Here is a 24,551-nt window from a genome sequence, read left to right as displayed (position 1 = left end):
GATATTCACTTTCAAGACTGGAAATATTTCAAAAATTGTTAATTTTGATGAGGATGTGTGGGGTATAAAGAGCAGTTTTTCATATTGATAAGACTTAGATTGTTAGTACCTATCGAAATGGAAAATTATGATCATCCTTTGTCCCAGAAATTCTCCATCATTGGTTATACTACTGAGAAAATTACTTAACTTCTATGTGCTTCTGATTCTCATGGGCAGAAAGAGAGTAATAACATGTAGTACAAATATCATAGGTTAATATGTAATTCACTATGTTATAGTGATCATGAAACAAATCAGTTCATAAAAAAGGCTTACCATACCAAAACTTTTTTTTATTATTTTTATTATTACTTATGAAAATCTGTTTTTCACAAACACGTTGTCAGATATCCAAGGAATGTATTTTTAAGCATGTTCACCACAGTAATATTGTAGTAATAAAAAATGAGAGACAACACAAATAGAGGATAAAGGATTAGCTAAATAAATTTTAGCACATCTGTGGGAGGCAATATAGAGAAAGGATGGATGTGGGCTCTGGAGAAGACATGGCCTGATTCCAAATCCTGCCTCAGCCCTATGAGCTCATGGGCCTTGGTCTCTGTGTCTTAGGTTCTTCAACTATAAAAATCATGGTAATCATGCCCACTTTACAAGGGTTATTGTGAGGAATGAGACATTACATGTAAATTGTTTAGAAGAGAAACAGGGCATAGTGAGCATCCCATAAACTGTAGTATTACACAGATTATGACTTACCCTTTAAAAGAAGAAGGGCAGATCTCTAGGTACTACCATAGAAGAATACTTATTAGAAAAAGACTTTTTTCCCCTTATAGATGTTGTGGGGTGTGGGGGGGTAAATGATCCACTCACATAGTCTTAGACTTGAGTGTACATGTCCAACTACATGTAAATTACTATGTTATAATTAGAGAATTATAGGAAGAGAACAATAGTTAAGCATTTTTCATATTTTCAGTTCAACTTTCTTAATTTTGATTCTGAATGAAAATCTTAGTATGGAAAATTGATCAACTCAACGTAAAGAGTAAAAATAAAAGTTTACAAAATCAATATTCATTTTTTGAGTAATTTATTTAAATTTGTGAATCTAGAAAATGTGTGTTATATATTTATATACAGGGAATAACAAAAGTTAAGTGTTTAATTGGAAAGAAAACTGTGACTGATAATATGTTGTAATTACCATTTTATAGTATTACTTTCCATTGCAATGACTTAAAATGAAGAAATAAGAATAGGAATAATTATGCTAACAAATTCACTTTGTTTTCTGTGCCACTAAATTTCTTTAGGATCAAGAACTCCTTCATATTCAGACATTAAACAATATTCAAATAATTTTATAAAATAGACATACAAGTTTACTCATATTAAAAAAACAAGTTGATTTTCATTTCCTGCAGAAAAACCAAAACAGAGCAGATATGCAAGCAAAGATAAATGAAAACACTGGCTGTTTCTCAATAAAGGTGATAGTTTGTTTTTCATACTAACTTATGTACGATATAATAAGTAGCCACTAAATGTAGTAACAGGGGGAAACTTGGCTGGAATTGTTCCTTTTGCAAGTCGTAACCAGACTTCCTGCCCATAATTTAATTCTAATAACGCATCCCCAGTTAAAACCCTATCACAGTGTATTTCACTGTTAATATTTTCAGACTCAAATGCAAGCTTGTCTATTCCATCAACCACTAAAAATCCAGAAATATGAGCACTAAATGACTCGATGGTGTACTTGAAAACATATACTCCAAGATACGGAATTCTAAATTTTCCAGTTCTTGGGGTATATGAAGCTCCATAATTGACATCCAAGTTATTAAACAGGATAGGACCAGGTGTAGTCATTCCATACGTATGAGATGCAAAAAATGCCACCATGGGTGCATATCTGTAAGATCCTTTGGAAAAATCTGTTAGAGGAAAAAATGGCAAGAGTTAATTTTCATGTTTTTATCTTATTTTGTCTTTCCTTATATCTTCGTCATTTTTATCTCAGTTACAAAAAGTCTTAGCAGAAGAGAAAGGCCATCCATCAAACTTAGCAAAGGTGCACGTGTCTCAATGCCTGTCTCTTCTCTGGGGTAAATTACTCTAAATTGCTTAGCCTCTTGTTGCCTCAGTTTCTCCATTTAGATCAGGATAGAATAAAAATTACATTTGATACCTTCCTCACACAAATGCCTCAAAGATAATTTGCATGTTGCTTTGATCTCCCCAGAGATAAAGGAATTCAAAGCACTCTATGATTATTATGGTTATGTCAGAATGTTTTAAAGCCCCTTGCAGGAATTGAAGCTGACATGATGTAGAAACATTTTTTCCGGCACCTTGTCAAGCAGTTTCTAAAGGCTAAAACGAAAACCATATAAAGTCATATTCACTGTAGCAAAGTAGACAAAGGCAATTTTCTGTGTAATTAATGCCAATTGTACTTACAAAGGCTGAGATCTAAAAACAGACTAAAAAATTTACATTTCACTATGCAGGATATTATTAAGAAAAAGCTGATTTGAAATAGGTTTTTTTGCAGTCATTAAATAACACATTTTTATGCTGCACATAAATTTCTGTATAAAAATCAGAAATGGTGCACTCTTGAAGTAAATCCAAAGCACCAATACTTATGAATTTAAATAAATAAAAAAGCCATCTTGTTTTACTTAATACCTTTGAGCATGTTCTAACAGTTCTCACACAGTCAAAATGGCGCCATTAGTTTAACCTTCACAGAAAACGTGTTACTAAGCATGTATTAAAGCCTCATTTAAATGACCATACCAGACATAAATCAAAGGCGTATTTCTTTAACTACTTGTTTGAGGAGAAAGTGTTTCTATCAGTCAGATATATACATCCATATATTTTTAGGATGCACAAGAGAAAAAAAGTTTGTGAGAGGGTAGAATTTTCCATAAACTGCCTCTATATAGCAATATTGAAAATTTCAACAGGTGCATGTGAATAAGAATTTGCCTAACAAAAAAACATTTCCACTTGTAAATCAGGTACATTCTTCAGTAAGTTTCGAAAAAGTAAAAGGAATTGTCAAGTGGATCCAGATTAAGCAGGCTTAAATATTCATTAATAAATATTTTCAAAACGTGTTTCTATTTATGACAATGAGCAAATCCAAAGATGCGTATACTTTTTTTTTACCTGGAGCTAAAGCATTTTCTTCCACAAGCTTGATAGTGCAGTTGTCACCAGTAAAAGGATGTCTGCAGGCACAGGTAAAGCTAGTTCTTCCATTTATGCACGTGCCCCCATTTTGGCACGGATGCCGACTACAGCTTGAATACTCCTCTGTTACGGAAAAAGAATCAAGGTAAAAGAGAATAAAGTGACCTATTTTCCTGTTGATCTCAAATTGTAGTTTGCAGCAGAATAGGAAAAAGACTGAATTTTAAGTAAGAAAAATGGGCTCCACGGCCCAGGATGCCTGTCGATCTGGGCACAGGACGTCATGCAAATTCCTTAGCTCTGATCTCTCTATCTCCTTCAGTAAAGTGGGCAAAATTCTGTGATCCATTACATTTATTGGTGTGAAATGTTAACATTCTTGTCAACTGCAGAACAGAATAGAATTATCTCAATACAAATCATGTATATTTGAAACTGGTACTTGATAAAGGTAATGCTTTAAATCACTGAGAAGAAAAATATCTGTTCAATACATGGTGCTAAGGTGGTATTGAATATATATTAAAAACATAAATTCCACATATACAAAAATACTAAATATAAAAAAACCAATGTCATTGCATTAAAACAAAAAAGGAGAATATCTTTCTAGAGCTTTAAAATTTTAAAAAATTCTTTCAAAGCAAAACAAAGCAAAGCAAAGGAAAACAAAACCCAGAAACCATAAGAGAAAAACATTGTCATTTTTGACCTAACAATTAAAACTCATTTGCATTGAAAACCACCATTTTCAAAGTTTAATGATAAGTTACAAAATTAGAAGACATGGCAATCTAATGACTAATATTCGTAACATATGAAAAACTCTGAAAAGAAAAAAAAATTCTCCCTTAAAAAATGGAAAATGAGGCCGGGTACGGTGGCTCACACCTGTAACCCCACCACTTCAGGAGGCCAAGGCAAGAGGATGGCTTGAGTCCAGGTGTTTGAGACCAGCCTGAGCAGCATAGTGATACCCCATCTCTAATTTTTTAAATAAAAAATAAATAAAAATAAGAAAATGGTCTTCACTTAAAGATCAGAAAAAAATAAGTTAAAAAATGGAGAATGTATCAGTAGGCAAATCATTGAACAAAACCCACAAAAGGTCACTAAAAGTTTTAAAGCATATGCAACCTCATTACTAATTCAGAAATAATAAATTTAGCAATAATAACATTATTTAAATATAAGGTGGCAACATTTAAAAAGATACATAGAAAATATCCAGTCATGTCAATATAAGGGAAAATGGGCCTTTTCATGCAATGCTGGCTGGAGTGTAAACTGCTATAGCTGTTAATAGGACAATGTGACAATATTTATCAGTATTAAAAAGGTTAATTTACTTTGAGCCAAACATTTCTTCTGGCAGTATATATATACTCCAGACATACTTGTCCATGTGCACAAAGACAATTCTTCAATTCAAAATGATATCATTTGCATTCTTGAAAAATTTAAAGACTCCTAAATGATCACTGATGCAAGACTTGTTAAATAAATTATAACATATTCCCACTGAGGAATATTAGACAGCAATTAAAGAATGAGGTAGATTCCCCAACAGGTTTGGTTTACTGAAGACAGAAAGTTACAGCTCACACATTACATATAGAATAATTTCATTTGTTGTGAAAGCTTCAAATTATGAATATGGTTATAAACATAATGCATAATTATGTAAATGCAGAAACAAGGTCAGAAGAATTCAGCGCTTATACTACTTGCCACAGTTACTCTGGTCCCACCTTATGGTAATGATGTAGTTTACCATCCACTCATTTCAAACCAGGTGATTGTTGATGATTTTTAATTTGGAAGTTATTTGCTTTGTGTAATATTTTTCTCATGAAGTGAGATCTATAAATTTTTATATACATTTTGTTTCATAGCCATATAATTGAAATTCACATAAAATGTGACCAAACTGCATGCTTGTATTATTAAATTTTGCAAAGCAAATATATTAATATTGTACTTATGTAATGAGAAATTAATCAGAATTATCTTGATATATTCTCTGCAATATTCTATAAACTATTTTCCTTATTAAGAAAAGTATTAAAATATTACATGTGTGTAATACCTTTTAACAAATATTTCAACTGGCTAACATTCATTTAACCTCATTTTGCTGCATGTGAATAGATTATCAAATCCCTTTTTTGCTGCTCATTAACATTCCAGAACTTTGCCCCTTATTTTCCTGCATTAAAAACATCAATGACTTTTCATTACCTATAGTAATGTGAATATTCTGTATCAAAGCATTTGCTTCATTTATTTTTACATTCTCTGAATTTAGCACAGTGATCAACTCACAGCAGAAGTTTCAATTAATGGGTTTCACTAGGAATGTATCAATTGTGCAGTAGAGTTGGGGGGAACACTAACTTATTTATGTAATTTGATCAGCTCTATAATTTTAATTTTCCCAAATATAAAAAATCACAGTCACCTGTAACCTTGGCCCGGTTCATGAATCAGGGATCAAAGCTGTGCTATAAGGAGAACTTAAGAAACTGTAGAAAAAAATAGATTTATCTGCATTGCTGTTGGCTCTACTCTGAATCTTCAGGATCAAGGATTCTGCCTGCTATTTAATGTCCAGGAGCAGCATTCCATTTTTTGCTTCTTTGTGTTCCATTACTTTAGGAATTGGGTCTTGCCTTGCTGTAGTTCTTTGAGTCATTTCATAGGGTGCTATTTTACCCCATTTTCCAATTTCTTTTTAGGGTCATTCATCTGGAGTAGGGCTACGCTTAAGTTTAATTGAAGGTCTGCATCTACTACTACTGTTACAGTAGCCCAAACTTCTTGAGACTGCACACAGCTTGCCTTCTAGGACATCTTTCATGGTGCCTACTGATTATCTGCTGAGGATGCCTCAGCCACTTGTCTGTACCTGCTTCGACTGCTTCTGTTTTAAGTTCCTTTCTGTGCCTCTTTTTGCTATTTTAGGTATGTCTGGACTTTCCAAGTCTCTGCCAACATAATCACATTTTAAAATATAAAATCATGTCCACGGCACCCAGAACTGGACATATTGTACCAATGGAGCCCAAGCATAGTAGGTTATGGTAGCAATTGCTAGTTACCCCTGCTGAAATGAACTTACACTTCTGTCAAGATAACACAAGCATTAAAGTATTCATTGTCTATTTCTGCATCTGTATCACACTGTCTCATAACAGGTCTCCTGTGCTCTGATGTATTGAAGCTTTCTAAAATCTCATGTCTATTTAATTCATTTAAACATGAATTTACAATTATTATTGATAATAAAATTTATCTTATTAGACATGAGTTACCATCTCTGTCCATAGAAAGCATTCAGTTTTATTCTGTATGAGATGTTTCAGCCACCCTCCCCTATCTTTGTTATCATTTCCAAATTTATGTCTCATGCGTTCCTCCAAGTTATGGATAAAAATACCTACTAGAAAAAAAATACCAAATGGATTAGTGACAAGTACAGAGCCTTATAACAGACAACTAAAGATTGCCTGCACTGATTTTCCAACTGAAGCTATTTGTACTTTGTTATACAATGAGTTAGAAATCAACTTTTGGCTGGGTACGGTGGCTCACGCCTGTAATCCTAGCACTTTGGGAGGCTGAGGCGGGCAGATCACCTGAGGTCGGGAGTTTGAGATCAGCCTGGCTAACATGGTGAAACCCCATCTCTACTAAAAATACAAAATTAGCTGGGTGTTGTGGTGTGTGCCTGTAATCCCAGCTACTCGGGAGGCTGAGGCAGGAGAATTACTTGAACCCAGGAGGTGGAGGTTGCAGTGAGCCAGGGTCACGCCACTGCACTCCAGCCTGGGCGATGGAGTGAGACTCTATCTCAAAAAACAAAACAAAACAAAACAAAATCAACTTTTGTACACCACCTGACTTATTTTTCTCCTTTATTATTAAAACGCTTAAAAAATGGTTAGGTACCTTTATAAGTACCTGCTCATATTTGTGCTTAATAGGCTACTTGTTCTTGAATTACCAACAAAAATCAAACTCCAATAAAGCATCATTTTCTTTTTGACATCTTTCCTCATCCCTACGAGTAAATTACTTTAGTTCTCTCCATTTCTGCCTGATGCTCCAAAGTTGTCTTCTTGAATTTATCACACTCAACTGTAATTGCTTTGGTGTCTTTCTTACTTCCAACAAGAGTATGAGCTTTCATGAGGTCAGGGATCATGTTCTCTATGACTTAAACTTCATATCAACCTTATTAGCACAGTGCCTGACATATAGAAAATACTAAAGTAGTTTTAAAAATGAATAGACAAATTAATAAAAGATGGAATAGAATACCACATTCTTATCAAATTTCAACCTTCTTCCCAGTTTCTCAAATGTCACAGAGTTTGATACTATGCTATCATTGTCATGTTATCCTAGAGACATGAATCTATTTATTTATTTATTTATTTATTTATTTATTTATTTATTTATTTATTTATTTTTGAGATGGAGTCTCGCTCTGTCGTCCAGGCTGGAGTGCAGTAGCATGATCTTGGCTCACTGCAACCTCCGCCTCCTGAGCTTAAGCTATTCTCCTGCCTCAGCCTCCCAAGTAGCTGGGACTACAGGTGTGCGCCACCATGCCAGGCTATTTTTTGTATTTTTAGCAGAGATGGGGTTTCACCGTGTGGGCCAAGCTGGTCTCAAACTTCCAACCTCAGGTGATCCACCTGCCTTGGCCTCCCAAAATGTGGGATTACAGTGTGAGCCACTGTGCCCAGAAGTGAATCCATTTAAGCAAACTTTCCACAACTTCTCCCCTTACCTTGAGCTTCAATAACCTCTTAAACTCCTTCCTGTCCATTTTTTTAAATGGAGATCAGTGCAATTAGTTCAATAGTTCTTCCAAGTCAACATTCTACCACTGTGCAAGTAGCATAACTGATATTTCATTTATAAGTTTCAATTTATTCTGGTCTTTGCTTTCTGGACCCTAATATGTGCTCTAGTTACAATTTTCTATTAATCCTAGTTTCGTATTTCATAAATGTACATATTTGAACTAATTGGAGAGCACCTTGCATTTTCAAAGCACCCTGTCATTCCTAATATTTGTCATTTTTTATTATAATTACTCGATTAATGTATGAACTTCATGAGAAGAGGGGCTGTGTTGAGTTTACCGCTCTATTCACTCAACTTTCCTCAGTGCTCATTCAGAACTCATTCAACAGGAATTTGATGAATAAAGGGATACATTGTGTTGATGATTTCTACTGTAGTCTTACATTTATTTCTATTACATATAATGTTATCTATCATATACTTTTATTTTAATTTTACTTTATATTTTATTGCTTACTTCTACTTTAGCATCAAAATCTTAATTTCTTCATGTAAACAGTAACATTGTAGAGGGCAGATAACTGATCTCTGCTAGAACACAATGGAGTTTCCAAGAGACTAGCGAGGGAACTTATCGTTTTGCCTGTCCTCCCATTTTATAATACACAGATGAAAGCATTACACAAATCTGCTCCTAGGTAATATGCCCACACAACATTTGCACTTTTCTTTATGTTTCATCCTGATTCCAATGCTCTGTAAAATGTTTTCATTTCCATATTAATGGACACATTCTTAACTTTCAGTGCTATTATGCTTCCCCATTTGTCAAAACTGTTTATATCAAATAAGGCTTATCTTCCTGTTGCTCTAGAAATATTTCATATGCCCATTGCCAGCAACTTCTAGGAATACTAATATTTATTTGTTTTTATTAAGTTTTCAAATGCATTGCTCTAATTACTAACATTGTGTTCTTTGGTGTATAGATGGATGGAAATACTGTTTCAAACCATGTTTACTGCTTTTCCTTCAAACTGTCAGTTTTTATTTTTGGTATTCTTATATCACACCAATTGTTTCTTATATTGTTTTCTGGGATCTTTTTTCCTCAACCCTTCATATATTACTTTAAGGCACATTTAGTTGTATCAGCAATCTTCAGCAAATATCTTAGACCTGTCCCAAAGGATTTACTTTATCCCTTGCTATTATTTTGTTATCTTAAGCTGTGACCTAGGAAATTAAATGTTTTTGTTTGATATCGTAAACTGATTTATCCTTTTTCTTTAGAGTTATAACCATCAATCAAGAGAAGAATTAAAAACATTGTCTGGCCAATACATTAAAATATGTTCAGTGTTCCTAGTCACTAGGAAAATGCAAATCAAAACCACTGTGAGATATAACTATGTACCTACTAAAATAACATGAAAGATATCGACAATGTCAAGTGCTGGCAAAAATTTGGAGCAATTAGAATTCTCATATATTATTCATGGAAATGCCAAGTGGTTAGTCATTCCTTCTAAAGTTAAAACTATGTATCTTATAACCAAACTATGCTACTGCTGTATAATTATAAAAGAGAAACAAAAACTGACATTCATACAAAAACCTGTATGTGAATGTTTATAGCAGCTTTATCCACAGTAACCCCAGACTGGAAACAACCAAAAAAAGATCCTTCAACTGGTAAATAGATAAAGAAATTATATATTTATACTATACACTACTTATGAATAAAAATGAATACATGCAAGAACATGGATGAATCTCAGATATGTTACGTGAAGTGAAAGAAGCCAGACTCCAAAGCCTCCACATATTGTATGAGTTTGTTTCTTACATATTCTGGAAAAAATAGAATTGTCTGGGAAGAAAACAGATCACTGGTTGCCAGTGCTTGGTAGTAGGAACAGGTTTGACTACAAAGGTGCATGAGGAAATTTGGGGTGGTGATGGAACTGATCCCTATCTTGATTATGGTGAAGGTTATATGACTATGTATTTGTCAAAACTCATAGGCTATCTATCAACATTAGTACATTTAACTAAACGTAAGTTATACCACAAACAAATAAACTCGCGTTGTTTCAAGTCCCTTAATTTCCCACCTAGGATTTCAAAATCACTAAGAATATTGTAGTTCATCATCCCACCTTTTTTGTTGTCTATAAAACTTATTATTTTACCAAATGTAACTTCTCAAAAGTAATCTCCCTGCTCTTTGATTTCCATTCCATCCCCATTAACTTTTCTAATTGATGCTCTCATTTTCTCACATCTAGATGATTACAGCCGTCTTAACACCACTTTGCCTGCCTCTAAACAACCCTCATCCATATAGCTGTGAAATCTGCTTCCCTAATTACAATGAGATATAACTGCACACCTATTAAAATGATAAAAATAAAAGATATCCATAGTGTCATCATTGTCTGTTAAAAGTCTCATATTTAAATATTTTTTAATTTTTTGGACAAACTTTTTGGGCAAAGTTAACGTGCCCGTGTGTATATATGTGCACACAGGTATAACACTTGGCCCTTTCATAAGTTGCTCAAGGGAGCGTAAATTGATACTCTCTGAAGAGAAACTTGGCAATATTTATCAAATTCTTTCAAAATGTGCATGGGCTTTGCACCAGTAATTTTACTTCTTGGATGTTATCTTAAGGAAATAAGATTAGAGATGGTCACAAAAATTAATTAGTGTGGCACTATTTAAAATAGAGAAAAAAATTAAAATGTACAAAAGTCAAAAATTGAATACAAGTTAGATAAATAGTTAGAATATGCTGTGGTATGTTGTTTCTTTTCTTTCACATTCAAAATAGCTTCATAATAATATGGTATTCTTATGCACATACCAAAATATCAAAAAAAGGATAAAATATAACAGAACATTGCACGGCTCGATAGGTATATCTTTCACCATCTTTTTTTTTTTTTTTTTTTTTTTTGAGACAGAGTCTTGCTCTGCTGCCCAAGCTGGAGTGCAGTGGCATGATCTCGGCTCACTGCAACCTCCTCCTCCTGGGTTCAAGATATTCTCCTGCCTCAGCCTCCCTAGTAGTTGGGCACGTGCCACTAAACCTGGCTAATTTTTGTATTTTTATTAGAGATGGGGTTTCGCCAGGTTGGCCAGGCTGGTCTTGAACTCTTAGCCTTAAGTGATCTGCACATCTTAGCCTCCCAAAGTGTTGGGATTACAGTGGTGAGCCACCGCTCCCAGCCTCACTATCAAATTCTTCTAGAACAAAAAATTACAAAGCTTTCTGAGCCAGAGCCTTGCTTTCTAACTTGATCCCACTTAGGACTTAAGTAATATTTGTTGAATCAAGTTGGAAAATTAAGAATCATTATAACTTTCCAATAATACTCATAATTCTAAAAATAATTCATTTGGGTCCTAAAACAAAAACTGCTTTAAGAAGTTTTAGCACAACATTTTAAGCTAATATAACCATGAATAATAGAAATTATCTTACGTCTTTATTGTAGCATCCATCTAGGAAGGTGTTTTACAAAGATCTTCTTGAGGTAAATCTGCAATTTCACATTTTCAAACAAATTTCCTATTCAAATAAATGACTAAATACACGTACACATGATTGTGTACAAGCAGTTTCTTAGTTGACAATAAAGTCACCGAATTTAGGTTATATGTAAAAGGTAGTGTTGATGTCTCATTATTATTCAGATGATGATTTGGGATAGTAAGTATTTTTTATAACTTCCAATTTATTTTGGCAGGCCTCGAAAATGCAATCGTATGCTAACGTCCACATCAGATGTGCTTATCCTCCTGTTTCTTTTGTTTCTTCTTGATATTCTCTCCAGACTTCTCTCTCTCCAGTTATGCTTTAGAGGTTGCTCTTACTCTGACTCTGCTCTTACATGAGTCCCCTGGCTCTGCTCACCCACACCCAGAGTTTCCAAACACCATTTTCATGCCAATACCTCTCAAATCTAAATTTCCATGCAAATCTCAAATCTTAACACTCGTTTAAGATTATAAAGTCTGGAAAAGAATTCTGAAAGGAAGGTTCATTAACTGTAAAACAATTGTTTACTTTTTTGTAAAAAGTAAAAAAAATAAGTGTAGTTTAGAACTTTTATCATTCTGGCACAACATGCGATCATTTTTTTTTCATTGATTGCTTTATTTCTCCAAACACTGTGTCATAATTTTACTGGTAATTTGATTTTAGGGTAAAGACACTTGAGTTTAGATTTATTAATATTGATATCAATGGAGTTTCATGTGATATTTTCCCCTAAAACAATGCTGTCAACATAATTGGAATTAAAAAGTTCAAATTAGGTTTATATCCTAAAATAATAATTATTTCTTTGGAGAGCTCATTTTAAGCTATGTATAGTAAAACTGGCAATTAAAAACTTAAAGTATGTTTTTCAGACTTCATATGCAGTTAGTATATTACACAGCTATTATTTCTATGCTGTGATTTTTGTCAGGATGAAAATATCATGTTCACTTAGATCATTCCATAGCAAATTTACAATCTGTAATTTAATAATCCTGCCACCTTCCTTTTCATGTTTGATAATCAATAAGTTACAAAATAATACTATTGTGTACAATTTTAAATTCATAATATAGTTAATGACCAGTACAAAAATATATGTTTATTGCATTTAATTTACAGACAAGTTAAGAATCAAATTTCATTTCAAATCCTTGGTGTCAAAGAAATTGTCTATTGTTGGGAAGTAGCTCCTGGGATTTTTGCTTGGGAAAGAACCCAAGCATATGCAATGACTGTGTAAATGGAACCTGGAATTCCATCCCATTTCCTTTTTCATGTCAGAGCAAATGTTAGACATTTTGGTTCAGAGAATGTGATCATTAAACGTCTGGGTTTCTGACTATGCACCTTAGATAGCCTGGCTACTTTACTGAGGACAAGGTGACGGAAAAGGTTGTCAATTTTGTCAGCATTCGCTCTTTAGCTGTCATCATTCTTCCATATGAAGGGAATCATATGGAAATCTGGAGGAGTCTGTTCTTCTCCCAGAGAGCCATGAACAAAAATTAGTTCATTTACTATTCCCTTCAACACTGATATGTTTTAATGACACAAATTGGGGAGGCCATCCCCAGCAGACAGGCCTCCTAACCAGTTCTGACACAAAGAATATCTTTAAGATAATCTGCAGAAAAGAGTGAACATCGTACGCCAGAGACTGATATCTTTAGAAAGGCCTACTTGGAAAATTTTGCAGTTGGTTAGCATCTGGGAACTTGACTTCTCTCCATTCCCTAAGTGTCATTCACCATGCCCAGACTCTTTGTACAAACAATATGATTTATGCTGAATATCTGCTTCCCTTCTGAGAGTCTGGAGTTTTGGTATGTCCTAGGCAGAGGATGCTTATGTGACCAGCCCCCAATAAAACTCTTGAGTGCTGAGTATCTGATGGGCTTGTATGGGCAGAATTAATGTACACGTTACTAATTTTGTGTACGTGTGTGTGACTAGAAAAAAAGAGCACACAGAAATGTTGTCCTTCATGGGAGGGATAAACATAAAAAATCCTGTGCCTAAATTTCTCCAGACTCTGCTTGTATCTTTTTCCTTAGCTGATCCTATTATGAACTTTTTGCCATGATAAGCCACAGCTGTGAACACTATGGGTATGCTAGATCCTGTGAGCACTTCTATTGAATTACCAAATGCGTACACGTATTGGGGGACTTCTAAAACACATCTAAATTCTAAATTGAAGCAGATAGCTTTCAAAATGTAACTGGCTTATATTCAGCCATTTTGTACAGAAGATAACCTATTAGTTATCTTGAGGTATATTTGAAAATATTTTATAATATGGAAAATCATATAAATAGTAGAAAATCGCTTGGAGAAAACCATTCTTTGACATTTATTTTCAGTGCTTATCAATGCACATGTTTTTACACAGTCTTTATATTTTGTATCCTATTCTTTTTGATTTATCATTGCATGATGACCATAAGCTAAGTTATAAGCATATGTGGAGTTTAAAACACAGTGAATTATCAAAGTAATAATAAGTAACAATGAAATGCTATAAGTTTGTAAACTATGTTGATGCATGGAAATAATTATATATCAAATATTAAGTGAAAATGTTGAGAAAATAAAAGCATATACATTGAATATAGCTAAGAAAATTGCATCATATAGTAATAACTTAATAATACACTATCTGCAGATTATATTCTTGATTCTCAAAATAAACTTATAAGGTTTGTATGTTATTCTTATTTTATAAATGAGGAAAGAAAGGCCTAGAAAAATAAATGACTTATTACAAATAAATATATTGCCAGGCAGGACTTGAACCCTGGTGTCCTGATTCCAAATTCAGGGCTCATTAGTCATCACAGCTGCCCCTATGCAGAGTCACAAAATTTAGAAATGGTTTCAATGTGATATAAGACAGTTAAATATTCACTAGGTCCTCATTTTTTCTCTTTTAAATAGCATATATTCACATCAATGATAATTTTTAAAATTACATTTTAAAACACTACCAAATGTTTTATAGAAAGTAATCTTTCTTGGGAGTACAGGAATAATTATTATAATAAGAGAGGTTTATGAAGGAGAGCTAAATTGATAAACATTAGAGAAAAAGTTGAAATAAAAAGCCAATGGTTTTACAAGCAGGAGGTGCACATGCTCAGCAGTGAGCTGCTGACATTGTGTTAAGTCAGGATTCAGCTGCTTTTGGAAGGGCAAGCAGCCAAAAGCTCTCTGCAGGGATAAGTCTGCCAATTGCTGTACAAACAAATCTTCAAAGATGAAATAAAAACCTCTTGGTGTCTATTAGAATATTGTTTAGAAACAAATCAAATATTTAGCAATTGAACCAGAATATCTTATCATCAGTGGCCTACTAGGAATCAGAAATAGCATGAATGAATGTAGGAATGGCTCAAAAGGAAGTGGCAGGGATGAGAATAATGAATTTTGTCCCTCTTCTTCGTCAGTCAAAGGAAGAGCTTGTGACTATCTGATGGTGACTTTCAATAAGTACCCACTGGCCATATCCCAAAAAAGCCAAACTGAAAAGTAGCACCTCTACTTCCTCATGTGCAGAAACAAATTGTCAGTATTTGGATCTTCAAGAAAAGAAACTCCCTAAAAATATCGGCTCCAGCCATATGGAATATTCAGATATGGCCAGACTGAAGAACATATGATGCATGAAACAGAAACAGAAAGAAAAGAAAGGCATGTGAACACACTCTATAATTTCTTTGAGCATGTGGTTGAGGACTGAGCCCTGAGTCTAGCTGGCCAGAAGCCAAGCTCTATCACTTACTAGTTGAATGATCTTAGGCAGGATACTTTAGTTAATGTCTCCGAGGGTCAGTTTACTCATCTTCAGAATAAATAATAATACTTACCTCACAGGTATTGTTAAATGAAGTTATGAATATTGGGAATTTTCACAGTGCCTGAGATACAGTAAATGTTAATGAATACTAACCAATGTCATATTATTACAGTATTCATATTATCAGGCTTCAAAGTAAGTTATCAGTTATTAAAATTAAGATTAAAACACTATATTTATATTGCTTTTTTCTATATACTGTACTTATTTTGCAAATGATGGCAGCTAGAATCTGAATAATATGACTCTGAGATTCATAAGATGATGATAAATTATCTTCTGGCTTTAGTTATGTGGGAGAGCAATGTGGCTGTATAATACTTATATAATATCAAAGGTGAAATGAAACAGCCAAATTTAAACAGTGTGTCCTACCCCTGGTATAAAACAGGGTATCAAAAGTAGTAGTTTATTCTGCAATTGTTCTATTCTTACAGGAGAACTTAGCCTGAGTCCACTGGTTTCATCATCTTTCATAGACCTTACCTGCTGAGCTGCCCAATGATTGACATCTGTTCTATGGCCCATGGAAGTATGGCTGGCTTAATGGGCATGCAAACCTATGCACCCACTAAAAAGGGTCCCATACATTATGTTGCTGGCCCGGCCTGGCATAAAAGGAATATCTACCTTGCACGTGGGAATTAGGTCAGTATATCTTTATTACCTTGTCATCATTATTGGTATCTTTGCTTAAATAAAATAAAGAACTTTAATAGTTATTTTTGGTAGACAGGAACATAAAAAGTTCTACACTCAGTAAATAAAGGAACAGGAAGCAATGTTATCAAAGCCTTATTGGAAAATAAGAATCAAAACTGAGTTATTTCCTATTATTAGTCTATTAAGCCCAATATTGAGTCAATCACAATAAGTATCTAGATACAATTTTTATAATGTCCTAACACGCATTCATTATATTATCAAAGTTTGCAAGTTCTTATGTTCTATAAATGTTTTTCCTCAATTTATTTGAGGCTATTTCAATTTTATACTTACTATGAAAATAGCATATATATATATATTTTAAACATATATATATATGTTTAAAAAATGACATAGCTTGCCTGGTGTGTGGTCACACATGCTGTATAGCTAATTGAAGATCATGATGAAGTGTCCACATGAAGACCAATAATGGAAATAGTATGGAAAAAACAACTCCTTATATTTCCCAAAATTGTTATTTTAAGAACATCTTATATTGAGATACTACCTTTCTCTGGGAAACATATATGTCTAAATAGTCTCTTCTATGTTCCTACAGAAGTAAAATTAGTTCTATTAGGTCGGATTACTCTAGGGGAGTCATAAATAAATATACTAATTTAAATAGTAGAGATAATTCAACTCTATTATTCTGTTATTTTTAATATTATCAAAACATTCATACATTAAATATGAAGTCATATTATGTTAGAATAATGATCATCCTTTGTAATTAAAAAGCAATAAAGTACAAAATTCATACAAATGGGCTATAATTTAACAGCAGACTCATGAGAAAAACACAGCCATTTCTTTTTGTAAGAATGAAGAGATATTCATATTTAGAAAAGATTATTCAATATTACTTATATGACAACCATATTCATAAAACACTTCCTTCATACAGAGGTACTATTATGCAATTTATATGCACCACACAATTCCTCTTTCTTCCCAAATACATGCTTCTTCCTTGGTGTTTAGAACATCTGTTAATGGTACCACTATTCTGTCATTTCCCAAATTCAAAACATCGGGAAAGTCTAGATCTCTCTCTTCTCCAAGTGTCATGCATTAAGGCTGTGAACAGATCGTGGATTTTTTTACAGTGATGCAGTCTTCAGCATATCTCTACAAAGCACCTCAACAAATCACCTACTGCAATCTCATCACTTAAAAGGAAGAAACTAAGGCCTAGAGAGGTGAACTTTTTACCTAGTGCTATTAACTAACACAGAAACTTACTAATACATCTAGGACCAGAATCAAGATTTGATGTTCCTCAAATCATTTTTCTTGCCACTCTCCCTCTGTTTCTGTTGATGGGAACTTTCCAACATTTCTCACATCGGCCTTAGAGCTTCCTCTATGGCTCTTGCCAATATTCATTCAGTAACATCCCTAATATCACCTCTGCAATCACACTACACACTATTGCTAGCTTCATGCTTCTGAGTTGCAGCTCTTATCACAACCAATCCACTGATACCAATTTTCAGACACCCTACTCTTTACAAAATCATGTCTAAGTACTTAGCTTGGCATTGATGGCCTTCTATGATTTACCCAAATCTATTTCCTGAACATTCATTGTCAGATGATCATTCAACAGGTATTTACTGAGTTCCTATTGCATATCAGATATGGTAAAATGCCAAAATAAGTAAGTCTGGTCTATTAAAGATCTCCTTGCCTAATAGCTTTGTTTAATTACTTGTGCAAAGCAAATTATTCCATAGGAGCAAATTTAATTATTTTATAGAGGTCTAGTCAGAAAAATTTTAAAAACACATAACCAAATATACACTAGAAATATTTGTTTTGTATTGATATCTGAAATACTGTAAGATAGATTCAGATTTAAATAATGTCAGTGATCTTCACAACTTGACTATCTATCCAAGTTCAAGTATGTAGTTTTATGTTTAATGGTCTTGCTCAACTGTACAGATCTATTAAATATCATTTAAGTAAAAAGAGAGATTAAAAGTTACTTTTCAGTAACAGCTTACCAGGATATATTATGTTGTCCGTGTTTCTTTGAGTCCGGCCTATCAGGACTGTGGTAAGATTTACCGTTGGTTTCTTAAGTGCGTTAATTTTCTTTGGCAATGATTTTACTTGCTTCTGAGACTTGACAACATTTGCCAGACTACCAGGCAATGATCGATCTATACAACAAGTTAAATTAGATAGGACAGCTTGAGTTTTTATTTGAATTATTGGTTCCACAAATTCTGTTAGACCTTTCTGAAGAAGTTGAATATCTGGCAGGGAATGTTTTATCCACTTAGGGATGGTAGCATTCAGTTCTGACACACTTGTAGAAGCATTGTGACACATTGTTAAAACTTCGTGGAGAGTTTTGTTAAGCGAAAAGAAGTTAATTGAAAGATGGATAGATTTTGCTTCCAATGCCTTAAATCTGGAATTTAATACTTGCAGTTGAAGAGCCTGATCTCTCTCATTTGTAACCACACTGCCTTTTTTAACTGAAATATAATAAGGTATGAGTGTCTGGGTAACTTTAGACTCAATGTCTTGCAACCGAGTCTCAAAATTTTTGGAAATCTTGGTGGTTAAGAGTAGTTTTTCTTCCAAATGACTCATATTTTGCTGGTATTTTCTCACTTGGGAAGTGGTTTCATTGAACATTTGATACATCTTTTGGAAGTTGGACTGATTTAGTTTCTCATCTCTAGGAATACCTGCAAGGGTCTTGGCAACTTGCAAAACAAAGTTATATCTCTGATTGTCATTGACCAAAGTCTGAATAGAATCATTCAGACGTTGGAACTGAGGAATAAATGTCAAAATAGTTTCCATATCGGAGGTACATTTATGATGGATCTCACTATTATCTTTAATAGTACTTAAAGTCTCTTTTAGGGCATAGTTATCTTGAATGAAATCAATAGCATTATTTATAATAGTCATTGTCTTATTTAGGCCATCTTCCATTTCTAAGGCATATTCATTGATACGTCTTTCTAAGGCATCATCACGACCCTGTACTTCATTTCTAAGTAAGTTGTGTCTTTTTGTAAGTTCTTTGATAATAAAATTTAGACTATTGACAGCACTAGTCAGATTTTCTATCTTTTTCCTTATCACTATTGCTTCCTTTGGTTGTTCATATGTCATTGTCTGTCTGAGTGATGCTCCCTGCTCAAGCAAGGGTTGAAGGATCTCCATATCATAAGTCAAATCATTTAGTTGCTCACTCATTTTGTCCATCTTATTGTCCATTGGAAAGAGAACTTCAGCCAATGTTTGATTTAACACATGTAAATTCTCTTCTGTGTCCTTAAGTTGAAATTTAAAATCATTTCTGCATTTGGATAACATGTCTTCACATTCACCTCTGAGAGACTCTTTCTCCATCTCCAAAGAGATGGTGAGATTGTTAATCTTGCTTTCTTGAATGTGCAAATCTTCAAACATTTGCAGCATCATCAAACTCTGCTTCTTTATATTTTCATGTAAAGTAGACATGTACTCAGTGACATTATTGCTAACTGACTCAGCAGCCGGAACATTCTTCTGGTCTGATACCTGTTCAGTTGATAGAAGCTGCTCATGTACTTCCTTCAATTTAGAAAGAGTTTTATTGAGGGATTCATAATACAGAATGCTTCTTGAGTGTTCCTGTTCTAGAGCACCTTCTAAATGAGTCTGCTTTACTTCTAGTTCTTTAATAGGCTTCTCACATGTAAGAGTCATTTCTTGCCTTACATTCACAATGTGATTCCTTAGTTCCACTATATCAGTCAAAGTGGGCCGATTCTCTTGCACCAAAACAAACTTTTGCTGGGCTGCTATTGAAACCACAGATTCATTAACTTTTTGAATTATTTGCCTGGTGCTTTCGAGGTCCTCTGATAGACTTGATACAGTCTTGAAGAGCTGTGCTACAGTCTCTTGCATGTCATTTTGAAAAATTTTAAATTGTTCTCTTACTATGTCTCTTATCAGTACATTAATGCTTTTGGATTTTAGACCTAGAGAAAGAAATAATTAATAATACATAGTTTTAATTATATGAGATTTTAAGCATCTCTAAACGATAAAAAGTTTGAAATTAAACATTAATAACACGTAATAATAAAAATATCTCTTAACTACATTTACTTATAAAATTTTAAAAATTACTATAATTTATAAAAGGTGATCAATTCCTTGAATAATAAATCTGAGAGGAGATATCACTTGCAGAACATACTAGAACATACTAAAACCATAAAACTAAGGTCCTTTGGATGAAAGACATGAGGGAACTACTACTGACTTCAGTAATACACCCTTGTGTACAATAATTCTAGGTCTAGTTTTAATTTTGTATGAAAATAAATGGCTTTGGGCTTTCTGCCTTAGTAAATAATACCTGGTGTTAGCTCATGACTGTGTTGTTAGGTTTCTACTAATTAAGTTGCAGAGCTTATGCTTTGAGCTTATAAAAGCTAATAAATTGACTGCAGGGAAAAACCTTAGTGATATTCTCAAATGAGGAAAAATGAAGTAATATTCATAAGATTTAATAGTGTTTTATAATAACAATAAAATAATAATAATGAGATTTGGGGATTTCAAAATTAAGTCTTCCTCCAACGAAAATAGGAATTCAAGATACACCTGACATATTATTATAGTATGACATTAATTTTTAACAAAAAGAGAAGAGAAAACTTGCAAGTAATGAAACACATAGTACTATCTCAAATATTAGAAAACATTGGTTAATCATAAGCCATAATTGTGGTAGTCTCTAAATGTAGCATGAAAAAAAGGAACAGGAAAAGTGTACTGGACTATTCACAACTATTAATATTCATAACTATTTAGAATAGAAAATGACTATTTAAAATATAAAAAAACTTGCATACAAAGAAAACAGAAAAGATATATATACTAGAGATATATTTATAATATCTAGTGATGAAGTACACATAACTGGAAGATATGTCCATTCAAATTCAAAATATAATTAATATGGTTTGGCTGTGTCCCCACCCAAACCTCATCTTGAATGGTACCTCCCATAATCCCCACATGTTGTGAGAGAGACCCAGTGGAAGGTAATTGAATCACTGGAGTGGGTTTTTTCCCATGCTGTTCTCATGATAGTAAGTGAGTTCTCACAAGATCTGATGGTTTTATAAAGGGCAGTTCCCCTGCACATGCTGTCTTGCTTGTCGCCATGTAAGATGTGGCTTTGCTCTTTCTTCACCTTCTGCCACGATTGTGAAGCTCCCCCAGCCATGTGGAACTGTGAGTCCATTAAACCTCTTTTTCTTTATGAATTACCCAGCTATTTCATAGCTGCATAAAAATGGACTAATATAGCTTTTACCAACAGAGTGGGGTATGGTTATCAATAGAGTGGGATACTGCTATTAAGACACCTGAAAATGTGGAAGCGACTTTGGAACTGGGTAACGGGCAGAGGTGGGAACAGTTTGGAGGGCTCTGAAGAAGACGGGAATATGTCAGAAAATTTGGAGCTTCCTGGAGACTTGTCAAATGGTTTAGATCAAAAAGTCCAGGCTGAGATGGTCTCAGATGGAGATGAGGAACATATTGGGAACTGGAGCAAAGGTGATTCTTGATATGCTTTAGCAAAGAGACTGGTGGCATTTTGCTCTGCCCTAGAGATCTGTGGAGCTTTGAACTTGAGAGAAATGATTTAGGATATCTGGCAGAAGAAATTTCTAAGCAGCAGAGAGTTCAAGATATCACTTGGGTGCCCTTAAAAGCATTCAGTTTTATTAATTCACAGAGATATGGCTTGGAATTGGAGCTTATGTTTAAAAGGGAAGCAGAGCATAAAAGTTCAAAAATTTGCAGGCTGATGATGAAATAGAAAAGAAAAAATACCTCATTTTCTGAGGAGAAATTCAAGCTGGTGGCAGAAATTTGCATAAGTAATAAGCAGCCAAATGTTAATTGCCAAGACAATGGAGAAAATGCCTCCAGAGCACGTCAGAGGTCTTCCCAGCAGTGCCTCCCATCACCAGCTGGGAAGCCTAGGAGGAAAAAATAGTTTCATGGGGGCCTTGCTGCTTTGTGCTGTTTCAAGGCTTGGTGCTCTGTGTCCCAACCATGGCTAAAAGGGACCAATGTATAGTTCAGGCCATTGTTTCAGAGGGTGCAAGCCCCAAGCCTGTGGCTTACATGTGGTGCTGGGCTTGAAGGTGCAGAGAAGTCAAGAATTGAGGTTTGGGAACCTCCACCTAGATTGCAGAGAATGTATGAAAACACATGGATGTCCAGGCAGGGGCACAGCCTTCATAGAGAACCTCTGCTAGGGTGGTGCAGAAGGGAAATGTGGGGTGGGACCCCCCACACAGTGTCTCCACTTGGGCACTGCCTAGTGGAGCTGTGAGAAGAGGGCTACTGTCCTGCAGACCCCAGAATGGTAGATTCACTGACAGCTCGCACCGTGCATGAGAAAAAGCCACAGACCTTCAAAATCAGCCCATGGAAGCAGCTGGAAGAGAGGCTGTACCCTGCAAAGCCACAGGGATGGAGCTGCCCACCACCATGGGGACCCACCTCTTGCATCAGTGTGACCTGGATGTGAGATATGGAGTCAAAGGAGATCTCTTCGGAGCTTTAATATTTGACTGCTCCACTGGATTTCGGACTTGCGTGAGGCCTGTAGCCCCTTTGTTATGGCCAATGTCTCCGATTTGGAATGGGTGTATTTACCCAATTCCTGTACCTGCATTATATCTAGGAAGTAACTAATTTGCTTTTGATTTTACAGGTTCATAGACAGAAGGGACTTGCTTTGTCTCAGATGAGATTTCAGACTGTGGACTCTTGAGTTAATGCTGAAATGAATGAAGACTTTGGGGGACTGTTGGGAAGGCATGAGTGGTTTTGAAATGTGAGGACATGAGATTTGGAAGGGGCCGGGGTGAAATAATATGGTTTGGCATTGTCCTGACCCAAATCTCATTTTGAATTGTAGCTTCCATAATACCCATGTGTTGTGGGAGGGACCCAGTGGGAGATAAATTGAATCATGGGGAGGGATTTTTCCCATGCTGTTTTCATGATAGTGAATAAGTCTCACAAGATCTGATGGTTTTATAAAGAGCAGTTCCCCTGCACATGCTCTCTTGCCTGCCACCGTGTAAGACGTGGCTTTGCTCCTTCTTCACCTTCTGCCTTGATTGTGAGGCCTCCCCAGCCATGTGGAACTGTGAGTCCATCAAACCTCTTTTTCTATATAAATTACCCTGTCTCAGGGTTTTTTTATAGCAATATGAAAATGGACTAACACAATAATTAATGACTATAATGTAAAATACACACAATACAATGCAAAGCATTTTAGACAGGAAAGTCTGTACAATGGGATATTGCCATCAGTTATAGCTACTATGTAGTCTATTAAAGAAAGATCATCCTAGGATTAAAAAAATAGGCTCTACATGTCTCCATTTTGTAAGTAAGTTTTAAAAAGTACTTAAAATACATGAGGGACTTACATTAAAATATGTGAAAGAGTGATTATTAAAAATAGAATGATGTATTGTTTGAGCATCTTGATATTGACAATCTTGTACAAAAACGAAGCTGTAAATATGAACATTTAGATGGATATACATTTCTCTGGAAATCCTGCACCCTAAAGATCCATGTTGCCAGATGAAAATAAAATGGGAAAGATATTTTATTTTACTTTTTATAAACTTAGAGGAAACTAAAGTAAGTTTAAAAGTCCAAAGATCAATTTGTATGTAATGGAAAAAAGAAAACAAAACATGAAATATAGAATAGTAATCAATATGACACACAGCCTTAAAGTACTAAGGAAAGGCTAAATGAATTAGAAAAGACTAACTAGCCACAATTAAGATAAATTATACAGAAATAGTCCTAGCTTTTGTATCAGATAACATGGATAATCACACCAGAAAGCCTTTTAAGTATTTTTATCTTTGCTTAGCATTTGCTAAGCAAATTTGCTTAGCATTTAACCAGTCACCCATTTATTCAATAAATATTGATGAAATACATTCTATATGCTATATAGAGTAAGTAAAATTTAGAAAATTAGATTTCTGGTCTTACAAAAAAGAATATGTAAGTATCATTGAGTGTAAGGTACTATTCAATGGTAATATTAATATTACTCTTTCTATAAGAACATTTAGTCATTTCCCATTAGTTAAAAATGACTCTAATTCTCATGACATCAAAAACTTGATGAAATATAATAAAATATTTAAGGTTCAGATTCGACCTTCTTTAAATTTATAATCTTACAGTTTTTCAAGATTGAAAAGGTACAATAACATTTAAGCTTTATTGAATTTATTAGTTGTGGACAATGACAATAAATGTTTAACTTCAGCAAACAAAAAACTACATGCCTAAAAGTCCTAA

At 34.3% G+C, this 24,551-nt stretch overlaps 1 protein-coding gene across 1 annotated transcript in view; it reads right to left on the bottom strand.

The window, feature by feature from the left end:
• Positions 1-316: 316 nt before the first annotated feature.
• MMRN1 (multimerin 1) overlaps positions 317-24,551 on the bottom strand; it is a 59,706-nt gene continuing 35,471 nt past the window's right edge. Inside the window, exons 6-8 of the mRNA XM_019024933.4 lie at positions 18,167-20,155; positions 3,193-3,339; positions 317-1,946 (exon numbers count right to left, since the gene is read on the bottom strand). Of these exons, the coding sequence (XP_018880478.2) occupies positions 1,525-1,946; positions 3,193-3,339; positions 18,167-20,155 (2,558 nt within the window). The 3' untranslated portion in view covers positions 317-1,524. The remainder of the gene's footprint in view (positions 1,947-3,192; positions 3,340-18,166; positions 20,156-24,551) is intronic.

This window comes from Gorilla gorilla, chromosome 3, assembly GCF_029281585.2.
Source record: "Gorilla gorilla gorilla isolate KB3781 chromosome 3, NHGRI_mGorGor1-v2.1_pri, whole genome shotgun sequence".
NCBI lineage: Eukaryota > Metazoa > Chordata > Mammalia > Primates > Hominidae > Gorilla > Gorilla gorilla.
Note: the sequence above shows the minus strand (reverse complement) of the source record. Positions and strands in the feature narration are given on the sequence as shown.